Genomic DNA, 18,511 nt, shown 5'->3' with positions numbered 1-18,511 from the left:
CATTAAGGACACGTCCCTCTTTATTTTCACCAAGTTTCATGTCTCCCATTCGAGCACTCTAGCGCCACCAACAGGTCAAAGTTGGACTTGTGTTTACACACGTTTTGAACCGTATGACCGATTTTCAAAAATGAGGTACCGTTGGATTCCCTGGATCAAGACGAGTTCAGTCAATTTCCGGTTATGTAAATTAATAAAATAAAATGTATTTATTAATAAAAAATAAATACAAATTTTGAATTTTAAGGAAAAATGTTTTTTCGCTTCTCCAATTTTTGTCAAATCTTGCCCAGAATTGGCACACATCATCGTCACAGCAACCCTCACTAAAAATTTCGAAAGGATTTTTTCCCGTGTGTGACACATAACTTGTGATAACAGCCGAATTGATGCGGCCGCCATTTTGAATTACTGAAAAAACGTTTTTTCTTTACCCCTCCTACAAATGTTTTCCAATCTTCACCAAATTTGGCAGAGATCATCTTCAGACCAAGCCTCACAAAAGCCATCATATCTTTTTTGGATTTTCAAAACCGTTTGCCCGGTACGGCCAATCAAAATGTGCCGTTAAGCCAGCAAACAGGAAGTTGGGTCGTATCTCAGCAAATCTTTGATGGATTCACACCAAACTTGTTGCGTGTACTCGTAACCCTGTTCTGAGGATGTCTAACATGTTTTATGGGTCATTTGACTGCTTGGCCACCTCATTGCTGCTTGCAGCTATATTTTCAGATGAGTTTGTTAGCAAAAAGGTTTCCTTCCAGAAGAGAAAGATGCCTGATTGCTTCAATGAGTAAGATAGCACTAGCACATTATGATACAGATAGCGAGGGGGTCTTTTTTATGCCCCAACATTTTGAAGAAAAAGAAAAAGCTGTGGAATTGAATGCCATCTAATGTATTCCAAGTTACCAGTAAAGGAGTTGTACAAACTGCATCTCAATCCTGAAGGTTTCTATGGCTATTGCCAATGTTTTTTGCGCTGGGGTGGGCAGGGCTAGCCGACTTATGTCTCCTAATATGGAGGACCAAACCTGCCATATTTAGAAATGAATCAATAAATAAATGTCCACATCCATGCATAAATAAAATGAATATCGATTTAAACCTAAGTAATGTAAGGAATACATTTGAGTAAGGAAATGTTAAAAAGATTAGATAATTGGTTCACCGACACTAATATTTTCATATATTTATTTACATCTGCATTTATTCATTCGTTTATTCATTCATTCATTCCTGTATTTCTTCATCTCAATATGTTAAACAAGTTACAATTTTTATATGGCTCTGGGTCTACCTAGCTTTGACTACCAAGCCTTTTAATCCGTGGCGTGCTTACATAGTCTATAATGTCCCAGTATTTTAAGAAAATATTAACTATATACATGTTTCTAAAACTATTTGTTCTAGTTCTATCAGAGTGAAAGTCGCTAGTTGTCTAGCATTAACTGTTAAGTCAGTGGAGTTGTTAGACATAAAACTGTACTGGGGCACAGGCCCCTATTCATATCCTTTCTTCCAAGTGTGTTGCGCACAATGCACTATTAGGCTCCCCTCGCTTAACCCACTATATAACAGTTCAGGGACGCAAGTTTGATATCAGCTTTGGCAGGGACATCTATAGTTAATGCAAGCTTTGTGTTTTCGGTTAAACTGCTTTGATTTTACATGCGTTGATTGGGATATTGTGTTTATTTTTTTCGGGATTATCAACCTTAATTAATGCACTGACAAATAAAGTAAATCGTTAAAACTCAAACTTTAGATTTTACTGGGACACAGCAGATTTATACTGGGCACGTGCCCCTGTAAAAAGGGTCTAACGACGCCCCTGTGTTAAGTTATGTTTAATAAACAAATACATTACACATTTACATTTAGTCATGTACTGTAAGTCGCTCTTATCGAGAGCGACTTACAATAAGTACAGGGAGATTCCCCCCGAGGCAAGTAGGGTGAAGTGCCTTGCCCAAGGACACAACGTCATTTGACACGGCCGGGAATCTAACCAGCGACCTTCTGATTACTAGCCCGATTCTCTAACCGCTCAGCCACCTGAATACAATAAAAAAAACACTGTGCTCCTGAATTTCTTTGTTTGCTCCTAATTTTTTTCATTTAGGAGCATATGTACTCCTTGGTGAAAACATTAGTGTAGAGCCCTGTGAATGAATGAATAAATGAATGAATAAATACACAAATAAATGTAAATTATAAGTAACTATTGATTGACAATTGCGCATTCATTAATAAATTAATTCATTTATTTCTGTCTGAATAAATCTCCACATCCATGCATTTATTCATTCATTTCTAAATATGGCAGGTTTGGTCCTCCATATCGTAAATGACTACATAGATTCAGTAATTATGTAATTATTAGCTTAGTAACATTGTTACTAGGCCTATTATTGTCCGTGTAGTTGCGCAGCTAAAACGCAATTGATAGACTAAAAGACAATATGGACGACTAGTGTTTTACAATAATGCCAGGAATCTGTGTGTTTGTCTTTTGTTTCTGTCTATCGTTGATGGTCTTTAGTTGGGCTGCTAGTTGAGCCGTGGTTCGTGACAAATGTGTTTGCCATTGACGAACACCATTTGTTCACAACAGAGCAGCAAGACTGGTCATCAACATGAAATGAAGGCAACAGGGGGCAATATAGATATATAGAGATAAGGATAAGCTGTCGTATTAAGAGGTCGTCAAGAGAGGTAGAGCGTGGGTTAGCTTTAATCCATAACCGCACAGCGCGGGTAACTAGCTAGTGTGCCACCCACATAGCATAGGCTACTTACTCGTTATATGCTAGCCAGATTACTTTAGCCAACTGACAAGGTTATATTTGGCAGAAAGTTAATAATTATTTTAAGGGAAATGTAGCCTAGAGACCGCACATTGTCTTTTTCATTAGAAATCAGTCTCACAGAATGAAATACACACGGCACTGCACGAATACATTCAAAACAAAGGACTTTAAAATCTGCTAAACATCAAAGAAAAATGCTACACGACGGACTGCAACTATCATAGAATAACAATGTATTCTTCATTTCACCCAACCCTAGTGGGAGTCAGGTGGCTGAGCGGTTAGGGAATCTGGCTAGTAATCTGAAGTTTGCCAGTTCGATTCCCGGCTGTGCCAAATGACGTTGTGTCCTTGGGCAAGGCACTTCACCCTACTTGCTTCGGGGAATGTCCCTGTACTTACTGTAAGTCGCTTTGGATAAGAGCGTCTGCTAAATGACAATGTAAATGTAGTGTCCTTTTTATAATATAACGGAGTGCAGTAGGCTACTGCGATTGAACTAAAGCAATTAACAAAGGCATTCGCAATTAAATGAAACTGAGTAGTAAGGAAAATAGGGAAATTCTGTTTCTTAATTTAGAAGCGAATTCGCTTCTACAACCGATATTCAGCTGCTTTCAGGGCTGGCTAGCGAACAGAACGACAATATAAAGTGGATATACTTTCAGTATAGATCAGTGAATTTGGTTACGTAAATTAATGTGTTTACTGATGTCAAAACAGCCAGCACATTGCAAATGTGCAAGTTCTGTATCGTGAATTAGGCCTGAAATTATGACAACTGGCTCAACCATTGTGCATGTATTGATTATTGTTATGAACTAAATGTTTAGATGTTTGTGGGGGTAAGACAATTTAACAGAGAACCAAGATAGTACGTTTTGATCAACATAACATAAGCAATTTATAACGTAGGAAACACCAGACAAATGAATCATTTGCATGAATGTAGACTACCACAGCATTGGCAATTTGACTAGAAGTGGAGGTTGAACAAGTACTGCAGGAGATGAGAGAATTTCAATTGTGATCTGAGAAATATAGGTACCAAAACCCGAGAAGAACTGTCATCACCAACATCGTCACGGGCAATGTACTAGTGTTGCACGGTATTCCAGTACCGTACAGAGGTACTGGCTTTTTAGGAACGGTACGATACTGGCATTGAGAAAAAAAACTGTACTTTTATGCGCCGAAACAGGCAATTGAACCACAACGATAAAATATGTTGGCTACTGTGTCTTCAAGAAAAGCGGACCTGCGTGTGAAGTCATGCGCATGCTCTGCTCCAGGCGGCCGGTGTTAGGCCTAATTTAACATGCTTGTCGTGTTTTTTTTGTTTTTTTTCCATTGGAATTTGGATGGGTAGTTAACAACACATTCTTCTGTGGTGTGATGAACTTAAAACTCATTTTCAGTTCTGCTTTACAGCCACTTTAAGGTTACCTATATAATTAATAATAAAATATATATTGCTCAATCGTTAGTCAGATATACGCTAATTGTAGCTTTCGTTGTTTCAGAGTCTGTAACACAGTTAATGCATGGCTCTCAAGTCTCAAGCATTTCAACCAGTTCTTACACACTCCTTGTATTTGTCACGGTGAGAAGGGATAACTTTTCTTGCTATATACAATTAATTTAAATGTTGGTATTGTGACAAAACTACACTGTACCCCATCTATAATTCCAGGAATCTGTGTGTGTAACCAATTTTATCACAGGCACTATGCACTATCTATAGTTCAAGAAATCTGTATTTGTGTGATTCACTGACATCTTAATCACTGACTGCATCACAGGCACTGTGCACTAGTAATGTTAATTGAAGGAACAATATATAAATACTCATTGTTGGATTTATATTTGTAGGTAATAAAGAACAAATTAAATTTCAATGATTTGTCTTTATTTCAGTGCCAAAAAGCATTTGGTCGGTTCTGAGTGCATGTCCACGGTGTGTAACATTAGCAATGTAAGGGCTGAGAATGTTGCTAAAATAAATTATGGAATGTGATGGAAAACGGTAACGTTCACTTAGGTATTCCATCAGGGAAGCACATCTAAATCACCGTCTTATAATCCTCTCCTGACGTAAGGCTAAGCTAATATAATTTTGTTGGAGATTGGTCAGCTGAACCAGGAAAGAACACCCCATTTCTGTCAACTACATCAGGCTCAGAAAGTGAGAGGGGAAAGGTAGAAATGCAGTTTGTTAAGGAAAACCTGCCAGCGAGCAGGTTCGGTCACATTACCATGCAACTCAGTTACCATACCACAGTTTGCGTTACCTCTCTATCTGGAACGGAAAACCCTCATCTCAGGGTTAACCAACTCAAGGTTCTCACTAAACCCTCTTTCTGGAATACTCCCCTTATCCCTTAAAAATCTGTATAAAAAGAGAAAGACTTAGTATTACCTGAAAAGTTTTAGGTGCACCACCACTGATGAATCTGATGCAGAGATTGACTTTGTTATCCTTCTCAATGATCTCAAATGTGCCCTCTTTCCACCGGGTGGTCCCAAGGTCTATGCTATTGAAGCGGATTCTAACAGCCCCGCTGCTGGAAAGCTTCAGCATTGTGGCTGCCATTGGCGTGTTCGGACAGAGTGCTGTGAGCAGGCGGTTGTCTCTGCTCCTCGGGTTGGAGACCAAGACTCACAAGCTCCAACCTAGACCTGCAAATAACACAAATGTATAACAATGCACTATCCGTTTGTCACTTTGGATAAAACTGTCTGCTAAATGAATATGTAAATACTCAAAATGTATCTATTGTCTTATGAAGAAGAGGAGACAAAGTAATTCACCAGAGATGCAGTGTTAAACGGAGCCACACATGCTAGCAGTGATATCAAATGAATCAACACAAATGAGTGAGCGAGTATAATAATCATAATCAATGCCTGAAAGTTACTTTAAATACCTTAGAAATCACCTTGAACCACAAACAACCATTACAACACCGCTGCCTTCAAAAACTCATCATCTTGCAGTGTTCCGTCACACCTCACCTTACCCTAAGGTCCATCAACTATTTCTAAATCCTACTCCATCATAAACTGTCTGACAATGATCATGGCCATGACCCCTACAGGGTCTAACGATGCAAACAGTTGAGAGGGGTTGTAGCCAATTCAGTGTTCTGTACACAGAATACTAGGGTGCGTTTAAGCTGTGTACCATTATGTGTACAGGGTTTCCAGCAGCACTTTTCAGTTAAGGCTAAGCAACACACGCCTGCCGCCTTAACTACGTCAACGTTTTTTTATTTTTATTAATATGTATTTTTTATAGCGATATCCGTCGTTGTCCCGTTTTCTCCCTTCCATTCTAAACAGTGACTAACGCCAGTCTCCCTTATCTGCAAACCCCACCCTACCACCTTAACTAACATTTTCTGCGGGAAACCCTGGTGTACCTTCCAGTCCAGACCACTTGCTCTGTGTACTATTGTGTGTACCTTCCGGCCCGGACCAGTTACTCCATGGTCCATTTCGTTGTCCTTGTGGTCCAGACCAACTGCTGTGTTTTGTTGCATGGTCCGGACCGTGAATGGTTTGTGGTTTTAATCCTATCCGTGTTGGCAGTGCTGTTAGCCAAACAAATGTCAGAGAACATAAACCTTTGTCTATTAAATATACTCCATTATCGATTATTCTTATTTTGTTGTGGTCAAAATAAGCAGTGGTCCTTGTGGTTAGTGAGTGGTTGATATCGGTATCAATTATGCATACGTGTTTCTTATATACTAGTGTAATAATTGGACCAATACGCTGTTCCTATTGGTCCAGAAGACGTTCTCAAAAGTTAATAAATCCGTTTATATACCTCCTGAAAGTTCACAGAGGTAAATAAACGTTTTTACGGACCTAGCAACAAGCGGTTGCCTTGGAGATGTAGCCATTGACCTTAACAACGTGGAATCTGCTCGGCAACAAAGTAGCCTAAATTGCCCCCAAAAAACCTAAAACAACCAACTATGTTTTTTGCACAGGTCCGCAAACGCCCCGCAATCGCTTCCCGTTTTAAAGAAGTATCTGAAGCAGACAAAGGCGTTTACAAAGGCGTTTGCAGACCTGTCGAGGAGTAAACATTTGCAGTTTATTGTTACACTGTTTATTGCACAGTTGCTCCGTCATGTGTGCCTTGTGGCCCGGACCACTGGTAGGGGGCGATGAAACTGGTGGTCCGAGCGTGTACCGTCCCATGCATATGCTCAGTATTCAATCGCCTGTAACGGGCCAGGGGTCTCATTTATAAAACTGTGCGTAGGATTCTTACTAAAGGTGTACGTATGCCCAAAAGCCTAAAATGGCGTACGCCCCCAAAAAAACAGATTTATAAAACCGTGCGTATGCAACAATGGAGTGAAAAAAACGTGTGAGGAAAACAAAATATATAAATATTGCCAATTCCCACTGTCTCCAAAATGTGCGTAGGCCTGCGCATGGGTCAGAGTTTGCGTGGAGGACCGCACATTCTCCCGTCAACTGCTCAGTGTTCCATCGCCTGTAGGGATGGGGATCGTTAATTTTTATCGATATTGGTACCATTTTCGACTGCTTAACGATCCGAGTCTTTATCGATACCACTATCGATACTTTTCTGGGGTGAACTTGAGCTAACCACCATCTAAATGAATGAATTTGGCAAATGTTAAACATATGGTAACACCCACACAACCCACGCCACACTTTATGTAAACAAGAACAACTGAACAACATTTATAACAATAAGTAAAACAGATGTCAAATAGAACAAGGGGAATGTGTTGCTCTCAGGTGGAGGCTGGATAAAAGGAGCACATATTTGCACAATGGATCCTGGCTCTGGCTAAATCTACAATTGTCCACTACAGATGTACTATCCACAACCTGAATGAGTAAATAGTATAAATGACTGTGATTGGTTGGTTGACAAAAAGTGACATTGACGTCATTGTTCAAGACTTCATGAAAAGTTTAACACGTTTCAACAAAAGGCACCTGATCTAGCTAAATGACCAGCTAACCAAACGCAAACCTTCCTTATCTCATCCCTATTTTGTTCTGTCTCTGTTATTGTTTAACAAGATGCTTAAGCAGCCCACAGAGCCATGCTCCCGCTGACGTTATGTGAATATATGTTTTGAATGATCAGCAGCGGGGCGGGGGAGGCTAGTCTTTACTCACACACTGACTGTGCTCGTAAACTCACGTATGCATCAAATTTTAGGGGCATAGGCGAGTGAAATAGTTGCACTGTAGAGCCCTGGCTCTTATTATTGAGGCTTATTATTGTCAACGATGGATACGTGCTACGAAGTTGGGGTGCGCTGACTGCGCTCACCATGCAAACTTGGGTTGAGGAGGAAGATTGTCCGGCAGCTGGAGTTGGCACCGTTGCTTCTCGAAGACAGTCGAATGCATTTTACCTTTAGCTGATGCACAACGTTGAGGTGCTTATTCATTGCAGTAGTGTTCCCCCTCCCCTTACAAGAAATGATCTTCGAACATATATTACACGTCGCTTCGTACTTATCTTTAGCTTTATTAAAATTTAGCCAAGCCTTTGACCGCTTAGTACGTTCAGCCATCGTAGCTAGCAACAAAATCAGAAATAAAGCGAAGTAGGGCATGAGCCAATTAAATTCTTCTTCTTTTAGTTTAAAGGCGGTTGGCAGGCCATTCAATTGAATTTCGTAATTTTATTAGACAATTGATGTACGTTTGTGCACCAGTGATTTGATTTCAATGACATAACTTCTCTCTCGAGACATAAGTTACCTTATATTAGCCTAACTAGTCTCAATAGCGGTATCGATAAGCTCGGACCTTATTGATCTTCGGGTTTTGAGAAATTTGGAACCGGGTCCTTAAAGAACCGGGTATCGATCCCCATCCCTAATCGCCTGTACAGCCTGTATGGGCCCAGCTGTTCAATGTGCCATTACGTGGTCTGGACCAATGGTGAGTGGTTTGTGGTTTTAATCCAACCCCTCTGGCCGTGTTGGTAGTGCTGTTACCCGATTAAATGTCAGAACATAATCCTTTGTCTATTAAATATTCTCTTATTGATTATGCCTTTTTCCTTAGTATTGCACTGTAGGCTATATTACAGTTAATGTGGTATGAATATTTGCCACGGAGCAACTTGTACGGACCACAGAGACCATATGGTTCATATTTATAAACTGTTACCTACAACAGTTATGCATAGATCGATAAGTAGACATAGATAGATGTATTGCTATCTAGGTATACATGCCACAAATTGTTACATGCCAAACAAAATTCTACTGTAGGCATGGTTCAATGTATGATTTTGGTGGTAGGTTATGTGGTGTTCCACAAAACCATATGCCAAAACCTGTAATTTTGCGTTAAGACGATACATTTGGCCATTTTAGGATGACAGAATTTGCCGTCTAAACATGGCCCGAACGTCTGAAGATGTTTGGACCATCAATGCTTCCAATTGAATGGCGTCTTATCTTTCCATATTCCACAGATGTGTCCCTTAGTACACACACACACACACACAGTATAAATATTTAAGTAATGAATTGTTTGTAAAACTTTTCACTTTGCTCCTAAATGAGAATTTTGGAGCACATGTAGTCCTTGGGAAAACAGTTAGCGTAGTTAACAGGCATTAATCAGGGGTTGGGAACGTGTCAAACTACCGATCAAAGACTACAGATTTTGGCATGGGTTTATATGAATCTTTTAGGATTTTATGAATCTTATGAATGTTATTTATGAATAACATTCTCAGTAGCCTAAGCCGTTTCATCAAGACCTATGATAGACTAGTTTCATCTGGGTCTCATTTACCTGACATCTTTCGTCGCAATTCGCATACGTGCCAGAGCAAAATGGCTCAGGGTGTTGGTGAGATCGTCCTTAAAAACGCTCCAAGCGTTTTAAAAGCTGAGATATGCAACTTCATTTCGGATTTTACCAACAGGCTGGGGAGCATGAACTGGATAAATCGCATGCGATATGCAAAGCCTGTCACACCTAAATTAAATACGTTGGGAACACTACCAACTTAAGGAATCACGTTAGCCGTTTCCATCCTGAGTTGCTAGCAACAACACCTGCAGCGGAAAATGCAAACTCTGGGCCAGCATCTCCGAGGATTGATGCGACCGTTTTCAATACTGCTAGCTAATAATTCTGTCTGCTGTGTTCAGACTTTGTTAAATAAAAAAGATTGTTTATATCTTCTACTTTATGGTAGGGTTGCACGATATTGACAAAATGTGATATTGCGATATTGAGCATGAATATTGTTATATCGATATTCATTTCGATATTCTTAAACGTATGTGTGGCGGTCTGCAAGAACCCGTCGGATGTCGCGGGCGCTCATTGTTGGCTATAAGCCCAAAAAGATCGACAATCAGTTCTGTCAAAATTACGATTTTTAATGTTTTGTATAGTTAACACCCTAAACTTAATTGTAATGTACAAAAGTTATGAACAGTTAATTTCAACGGTTTTTGGACATGTTAGCTAGCAAGATTTTCAAGCCATGTCAAATCAAATGCTCAGTTTGATTTGACCAAGTTTTTTAAACGTAAGCTAATAACATGTGCGTTGCACTTAACTAAAGCTAGCTAGCTACCGTTTTGGAAAAAAAACTTGCGCTGTGGGAAACGTCGGAAATATTTAGTACTCACGCATCTAAAGGTTAAATCTTAAAAGAAAACTAGAGGGTACAATTTTTGGGCAAATTGTAGCGTGTGCTCGCTTGCGTCGGTTGCAGGTGGGTCCGTCCCCTGAAGTTTTTTCCCCATCTAGTGATATTTTCAAGCATTTAGCCTACTCAAGAACCCCCTTTGAAACAAGCGAACCCCCTTTGAAACAAGCTACTGTAACAACGTTGTCACCGGCAGTATTTCAGATGGAATCGCGATTCAAACAGTACTATCTGCTAACTGAAAATATGCCCCCAAAAACGTAAATAAGCTTTACATCTATTTAGGGAGAAATGGCTAATTCAAAAAGAAGTTTGCTACGAGCAAGCTAGTTGCGGAGGCTAGCCAAACTTCACTGAGTGAGGGGATTGTTTGAAAGCGCCGGAAATGAGAACGTTTCTTTTGACATAAAGTTTAGGCTGTGGCACTGAAGCCAGCGACGCACCACACAAGCTTGAGTTTAAACTTTACATACATTCTTTAATGTGACATTACTTACTATACATGCAAGTCTTGACTTGCTTAAATGTACATGTATGATGCTGCTAGTAGTAGTACACCACGGCACGATACAATACTCGCTGTGCAACAGCACATCAATCCATGCGTTGTTGCTAACGTGTGCTGACGTGGTGACGTAGCTAGCACTGAGTACCCTTCGTTGACTAAAGGCACTTTTTGGCCACAAAAACGTTGTAACCTCCTAAACCGTGCAACGGAACGTAAATAAAAATACAAGCAACGCAATAGAGACCAAGACAAACATTTTGACACAGGCGTTGTCTATGTAGTCCAAATATTGACTGATCCTTAGGGGGGCGAAAATAAACAATAAATATATATGTGAGAGAACAATCATTCCATTAGCAGTCCATTTAATTTCTGTGATGCAGCAGGAAGTTGCGGATAAATGGTAGCCTACGTACGCTCACTGAAATATACTGACTTAGCACCTCAAGTGGAGTAGCTAATGTTAACCGCGGAAAATGAGTCTTATTGCCGAAAACAGTGGCAGCGATAGCCATGGCGAGGGAGCAACTTCCAATGAAGAAATTATTGATAAAAAGGGTTCGTCTTCTTCAGTTATTTGGAAGTGGTTTGGCTTTTTGAAATCCGACAAAGAGCGGAGCAATGATCGGTGCAAATTGTGTAGTAAACAAACAGGTGGCTACCAAGTCTGGTAATACGACAAACCTTTTTTACCACCTAAAGCAAAATCACTCGTTGGAACATGCAGAAAGTGTGAGTTTGCGCCAAGGTAGGCTATTGATAAAAAGCAAGTTTTTAAAAATCTTATGTTACTTGACCCCAGGTACGTGCTCCCTGGCCGCAAACATTTCTCTCACACTGCGCTGCCTAAACTTTATGCCGAGTGTAGGGAAAAAGTTGAGGAAGAGACTTATTTTGCTACTACTATGGATCTGTGGTCTATCGTCTTCATTATCGTTATCGAATGGAAATATAAATATCTATCGTGATCATTTTTTACCCATATCGCCCAGCCCTAGTCGCCACCACTCGCCATACTCGTCCTTAGTGCTGCTAGCTAGCCTCTCTGACTCACGGCGACACCAGAGCTTCAGAGCTACAGATTAGATGTCCCGAAAGAACACAAGTATCTAACAGTAGTTTTGCATTACATTAATTAATTTGCACGCAAGTTTAATTCATTTTTATACAGTGTATTCTCTGTGTAATTTCATGCACCGAACCGTGATGCCCGTACCATACGTTTCGGTACGAATACATGTACCGTTCCACCCCTATTAGCTACTGTGGTGAACCTGGCTTGTTTTGCAGTGGTTTACACAGTCTCGCTAAATAGATGATCGGAGTGTTGTGATGGGCTCATATAAACACTCATTGCTATGTTTTACAACCGGAGGATTGACCGGAAGACCAAAAACCGTTGCGTCATAATAATTTAAAAAAACTATGCCCCTGACTGGTTTTGAACTTACAACCCTTCACCTACCAGTACAACATCTCATCCAATTGAGCCATTCCCAGACATGGATTATGCAAAGTTCAGTAACTGGATAAAAAAAGTAAGCTGTTTCTCCTGTGGCAAGCATTGTTAGATTAGGCCTCAGTTTAAACAGCTGTAATTCAATCATATTTTGACATACCAAGATGAAATTGTTTATGGTACTTCAGAATGATGTCATCTTGAACCCTATTAGGTTTGAAAAACCATCAGTCAAAATTATATTTGATTTATTGACACAAAGATACTGAGGCAACGTGGACATGTACATAAATACACCCCTTTCAGCCATTTTGCATTGTATTCCTAATCACCCTATAGGAAGACATGTATTCCACACATGTATACCACACATGTATACCAAGTTTGAAGACAGTTGGACTTACGGATCTGGAGGAGAGCAGTTTTGTAGGTTAACCAAAATGTTCACTGTACAGCAACATCTATCATAGCGTTATCATATTTATATATATATATATATATATCATATTTTTTATAGCGATATCCGCCGTGTTATAGGGCTGGGCGATATGGCCTAAAATGTTTATCACGGTATAATTCGTATCACTGACGGTATCGGTATATATCACGATATATTAGTTATGTCATGACAATGCAATCCGCACTGCAGCAGGTAATCTACCGCACTCGGACGGATTTCCATTGGGTAACTCCGGTGTCACATGAGTTTTCCAAATTTTGCAGTGTTTAATTGCCACGGAAGAGGAACTTCTCAGTAGCCTACGCGTTCAACAGTAGCCTACGTTTATGGGATCGCAAGAAAACTCTAAAATATTTGTAGTGAGTTAGCTCTACCTATAAACAATTATTACATGGCTGAATACTCAATTCTGTTGGCTTACAATAAACATTTCACAATTCTAACCAACTTGGCATTGGATTTGTCAAACGCATTCTGGTAGATTCATTTTTGTGCACATGCACGGCTTTCAGGTGGTGAAAAAGATTGCTAGTGTTTCCACCTTTGGCTAGCACAATTCGACGACAACTTACAGAGCAGTGTTTGTTGGTCGATGTCGGATAACTTGAAACCAAACCATTTCCAAACGACAGAAGAGGCCCCCTTTTTTACCAATTCGTCCGGCAAATCAACCCCACTGGCTTCATTTTCAGACATCATTAACGCTTGCTTACACTTGCCAACAAAAGCAGTTTACTCATATGAATGTTTGCTTCCTCGGAGTTGCGCTAGCTTGTTTGTTGACTTTCATTGGCTGGGACAATGCGTGCAGCGCATGCTGAATGTTTTTATTTTGTAAAAGATACAAATTTGAACTAGCCCGCTAGGCAGTATCACTTATATTTTATACCAAACAGAAACACTTAATATTTAATACATTTATATTGTGATATCCATGATATGGCAAAATCCATATCATGGCACAACGCAATACCGGGATTCACGTTCATACCGGTATACCGCCACCCCTACCGTGTTACTCTGTCCTATTTTCTCCCTTCCATTCCACTCCCTTTTCTGCAGAACGCATTAGTCTATCCTCGCATTAATCTATCGCACGAAGTAGACACCCCCCCTCCCCCCGGTCTGACGGCAAACCCCACCCTACCACCTTAACATTTTCTGCGGGAAACCCTGTATGCCAATGTTCAGGCATTTTGGAGAAATGGGGCACAGGGGAAATCACATAGACTTTGGGCGTGGCTTATAGCGCCACCTATGGGCGTACGTGGGCCATTAGCGGTCTGGGGGTGGTGAGTGACCTGTTGTATCATTGGGCCAAATTTGAAAAAATCGGGTCAAGGACAGTTTGAGCTATTGAGCCATTTCATGGAGAAATCCCTAAATCGGAGGAACCCTAATAATAGGAATACTAACAAAAACAATACATTTACATTCCATTTAGTCATTTAGCAGACGCCCTTATCCAGAGCGACTTACAGTAAGTACAGGGACATAATAATAATAATAGGAATTAGGGATGTCACGAGAACCGATACTACCGACACCTTACGGTTCTAAAAACACAGACGATGCCCATTTTTTGAGGCACCGTAGGCAACGATGCCAGTGTTAGCAGCATCGGTGCTGCGCCTCTTCCGGAACTGATGTGAGTTCTGATTCATATTAAGAACATCCAAAGAATGAACGTTTTCAGTTTTTTTTATCTGTAATACTGAAATACACGTTACATGATGTTTGGGATGGTGGGCACATTTGTTACAATGGCTTATGTTGTACGTAGCTGATGCTGTAGTTTAAAAAAAATTAGCCTATAACTCGGTTAGAAGGGGAGAGAGAGAGAGAGAGAGAGAGAGCCTCTTGCAAGTATCATGTCAAAACTAGCAAAATTCACTGAATATCCTAGTTTAATATAATTTATATATTTAATATATTTATATACCCCCCAAAAAAAATTTGTACGATGCCAATACAACTCGATGTAAAAGACGATTTGCGAGTGACAGAGCTGAAAATTTGCCGCGATTAGCCTAATTAATTGTGATTAATCTAGATTAATTAATTTTAAAATATGAGATTGATTTACCCAAGACCATGTTGACGTTAGTTTTCCTCTCTAAAAACCTTGACCTAGCCAAAAAAAGTTGTGCAATGCTGTGAAGAAAAAAAAAAAACATGTTCATGTTAGCTGAATGGCTGCACCGCTATATCCACAGTTTTGTTTTGCACTGTTGTTGTTTTTGCACAGTAGGCCTAACTTTTGAAAAGATGTCTGGAATGTGTCTGGGGACACTAGTTGTTGCACTATGAGCATTAATTGCACTTTATTATGTTGTTCTATGCTAAATTGCACATGTTTTTTATGTCTTGTTATGACATTTTGATATTTTCAAGTATTTTAATAAAGAAGTTAATGTTTCAAGTTCAAGTACATGGATCTTAGAAAAACCGGAAGGTACACATACTGGTACACGGTTTAAGCGCACCCAATTCAGTGTGCCGTGTACATATCACTGAATAGGCTACAACTGCTGCTGGAAAAATTACGATCACACAAACTGCTTTTTAAATTATTTGGTTCCCCACTTATAACTTCTCACTCAGTAGCACAACCTCTCTCGACCGGTGTTGCACCGAAAGGTGTGACCCAGTGTTTCCTATGTTGATTTTGCCGTGGCGGCCTGCCATGGCTAAATTTCTGCCGCCACGGTATCAGAAATAGGGCTGTACAAAATTTTAGGCCATCTATCAGCAGTGATTGTTAGAGTGCATGTCGGAGAATAGCACAGACATGCGCTTCACACTGCAGTTGAGATTGCGTGTGTGCGTCCTTGAGAACTGTAAGTCGTATAACATATGTTGTCAGTTCATTTAAGCCTGTTATTGTATTTGGCTATAGTTCTTGCAAATTTAAATTAAGTTAACTGGTGATTTTCGTTGTTTGTATTCTTCCCCTGCTAGCTAAATTGCACGTCTGTTGATTCGATAGCGATTGCCGCCCTTGCTCACGTTTGTATTTTAGGTGCATTATTATGCTGAAGTAGTTTTAATTAATAGTGGGTTTATTGTTATTATTTGCTACAGAATGCTTAGCCTATCAAGATCAAATGAAGCAGACAGTGTACATGTTTCCGAGTGGCCTACCTTAATCGATAGGCTAGGCTACTGACCATTTACAATAAATTGTGAAGTCAATTATTAATTGGCAGCATTTATGCCATTTAGAACATACTTTATGAGTGTAAGGTGTCTTTAAGTAGCCTAACTTTATTGCTTTAGGGGAAATAGGACGAAAACATGTGCAATATTACATTAGTTATTAGACTATTACATTAACCTGCTCCAAAATATAGGGTTAGAACTTTGTTTCGGCTGGGGGGGGGGGTTCGGACAGACCTTCCCCCACTGCTAAAAAAAAATCCTAGAGGAAACACTTTGACCCATCAGAAACTGTGACCGCATGATTATTTGCAAGACAGTAACATATCTTAAAGTAAATAAAATATATTAAGGTCCATTTTCTCTGAAATGTTTCTAAACATGTATTTCTTTGTGACTGCATGCACCAGTTACATTTGTAATAACCTACCTAAAACCTTACACTAGACCTACATTTAAAACTGAATTGAAATAATCATATTCTACTGTAAAGAAAGGAAATAACTAAATATGTAATGGACCAACACGTTGGGTAAGTTGTCAGAATATGTGACCCCACTAACTGCTTAATAAAGGGAGTTAAACTTCAAAATATTGTACACGCACGGACAGACGATGCACAGCTGCGGTCACAGTTTGATGGGTCACAGCTTTCGGTGCAACACCGGCCGTAATTTATCCCAAACCGTGGTAAGAATTAAGCTACCCCTTAATGTCCGTCTACATCGATGTGATTGTTCGTCTTATTGAGTGCGGTTATTCAACGTACATCGTTATAGAAACATGTATATTCATCGCTACACTAATTAGCATTACGTTCTGTAGCAAGCCGCAATACACTTTCGACTGAACAATTACAACAACATTCGCTTGACATTTGGCTCGTTCGCCAGTAAAGAACTTACGTACGCTGACAACGGTAACGTGCAAAAGACATAGGGCTCAATAAAAGCCACATTTAGCGACGGGTAGCTAAGCCATTAAGCATATCGAACTTTTCATTAAACACGAACCCAAAGTACGAACCGACAGTAACTTGTTTGCACCTGTGGTTAACTAGATAAAATACAGGATGAAGGGGTGTGTTGTCTACAACATTTGAGATAATGCTGCCTATACATTACCGGACTGTCGTAACGTAGGTTAGCTAGCTAGCTAATCAAAGTTGATTGTTAAACAGCAAGTCAGCTAGCTAGCGAATGATGCCAAAAGAGCACGTTGAGTACTACCATGCATTGTGCAAAAGCTATTTAACACATATAGCTAGAGCTAGCTATAATAATGGAAACATCTAGCACTAAATATCTGGCTGAGATGGTGCAGCTGATTGCTTTTTCACTGGCTGCAGCAGGCAGGCAGTTTGCAGCTAACTAACATTAAAGCTAGACTACTAGGCTAGTTGTCTCGTTAGAAAGCCATAGCTACAGACTACAAGAACAACGCAGGCCTATAGATAAATAGCTAGCACGCTAGTAGCTTGCTAACTAGCGTGCTAACCCTAAATGCACATTTGCTTTATTGTCATTTGATGATAAAAACATAAGCAATAATTCATGACAACAAAATACGCCCTTACCGGTAAATTCAGAGTGGGATTCTCGAAATTTAAAATTATGGTATCTTTACTTTAGACGCGGTAATTAGGTTTTGCCGGTATTCGGTTTCTCTAATGTATAAGTTGTCGACAAGAGGCCTCAGATGTCAATGATGGCGGGAACGTGAAATTATCCAGCGGAAATGTAAGTCGAGAACACAATCTCTCGCGCGATATTGCAGTAATAGATTATGATTGCTACCTATATGCACTCACGTGGATTCCAAAACCTGAGTAACTCTTGAATAAATGCAATTTTTGGGATTGTTTATTCACATAAGCGTTTTCCAATGGAAAAAAAATGTTATATGATTAATATGAAGGCAGGTCAGAAAGCCTGCGGATCAGAAGTTCCGGTTCCTGTTTCAACTCTTCAACCGCTTTCTGTTAAAATGTTCATAGTCGTGAATGTTGAGTTTATGGGATCATGTGAGGAATGTTAAATCATTATATTTGAGAAGTTGAACTCATCGTTTACAATTAGGGGGTATTTGTACTCAAGTGTGAGTGGGGGTAAGCAGCACGACTGTCACCCGAAAATGCTAACATTAACTGTTGTGCGCAGACAGAGGCACAGGCTCAAATGGTTTTCTGGATTTTGGAGACAAATGAGCAAAAGGCTTGTTTTGGGCATAGAGACTAGCTGTGACGATACAGGGGCAGCTGTTGTTGACGAAACAGGACAGATTCTAGGGGAATCGTTACATTCTCAAAAGGAAGTGCACTTGAAGTAAGTGTTTTTTTTTATTACCCAAACGTGTCTTGTCCGTATGTAGCAGTGGAGGCTGGTCCATAGAGGTTGCTCCTAAAAATGTTTTAAGGCGAGAG

The 18,511-nt window shown here is 39.9% G+C and overlaps 2 protein-coding genes across 12 annotated transcripts in view; one reads left to right on the top strand and one right to left on the bottom strand.

Moving 5' to 3' along the window:
* usp37 (ubiquitin specific peptidase 37) overlaps positions 1–17,842 on the bottom strand; it is a 119,830-nt gene extending 101,988 nt beyond the window's left edge. The window contains exons 1-2 of one of the 3 annotated variants that reach the window (XM_062457459.1): positions 17,666–17,842; positions 5,233–5,492 (exon numbers count right to left, since the gene is read on the bottom strand). In XM_062457459.1, the coding sequence (XP_062313443.1) occupies positions 5,233–5,406 (174 nt within the window). In that variant the 5' untranslated portion in view covers positions 5,407–5,492; positions 17,666–17,842. The remainder of the gene's footprint in view (positions 1–5,232; positions 5,493–17,665) is intronic. The other 2 variants (XM_062457458.1, XM_062457460.1) reach the window with 2 other exon arrangements.
* osgepl1 (O-sialoglycoprotein endopeptidase-like 1) overlaps positions 16,736–18,511 on the top strand; it is a 46,253-nt gene continuing 44,477 nt past the window's right edge. For 7 of the 9 annotated variants that reach the window (XR_009929776.1, XR_009929777.1, XR_009929778.1 and 4 more), the window contains exon 1: positions 18,061–18,413. Coding sequence is in view for 4 of the 9 variants with exons in the window: in XM_062457468.1 (XP_062313452.1) it covers positions 18,223–18,413 (191 nt within the window). In the remaining 5 variants the exon portion in view is untranslated. Of the gene's footprint in view, positions 16,780–18,060; positions 18,414–18,511 lie in introns of those variants that run through there. The other 2 variants (XR_009929780.1, XR_009929779.1) reach the window with 2 other exon arrangements.

This window comes from Osmerus eperlanus, chromosome 3 (assembly GCF_963692335.1).
Source record: "Osmerus eperlanus chromosome 3, fOsmEpe2.1, whole genome shotgun sequence".
Taxonomy (NCBI): domain Eukaryota; kingdom Metazoa; phylum Chordata; class Actinopteri; order Osmeriformes; family Osmeridae; genus Osmerus; species Osmerus eperlanus.
This window is presented reverse-complemented; position numbering and strand designations above follow the sequence as displayed.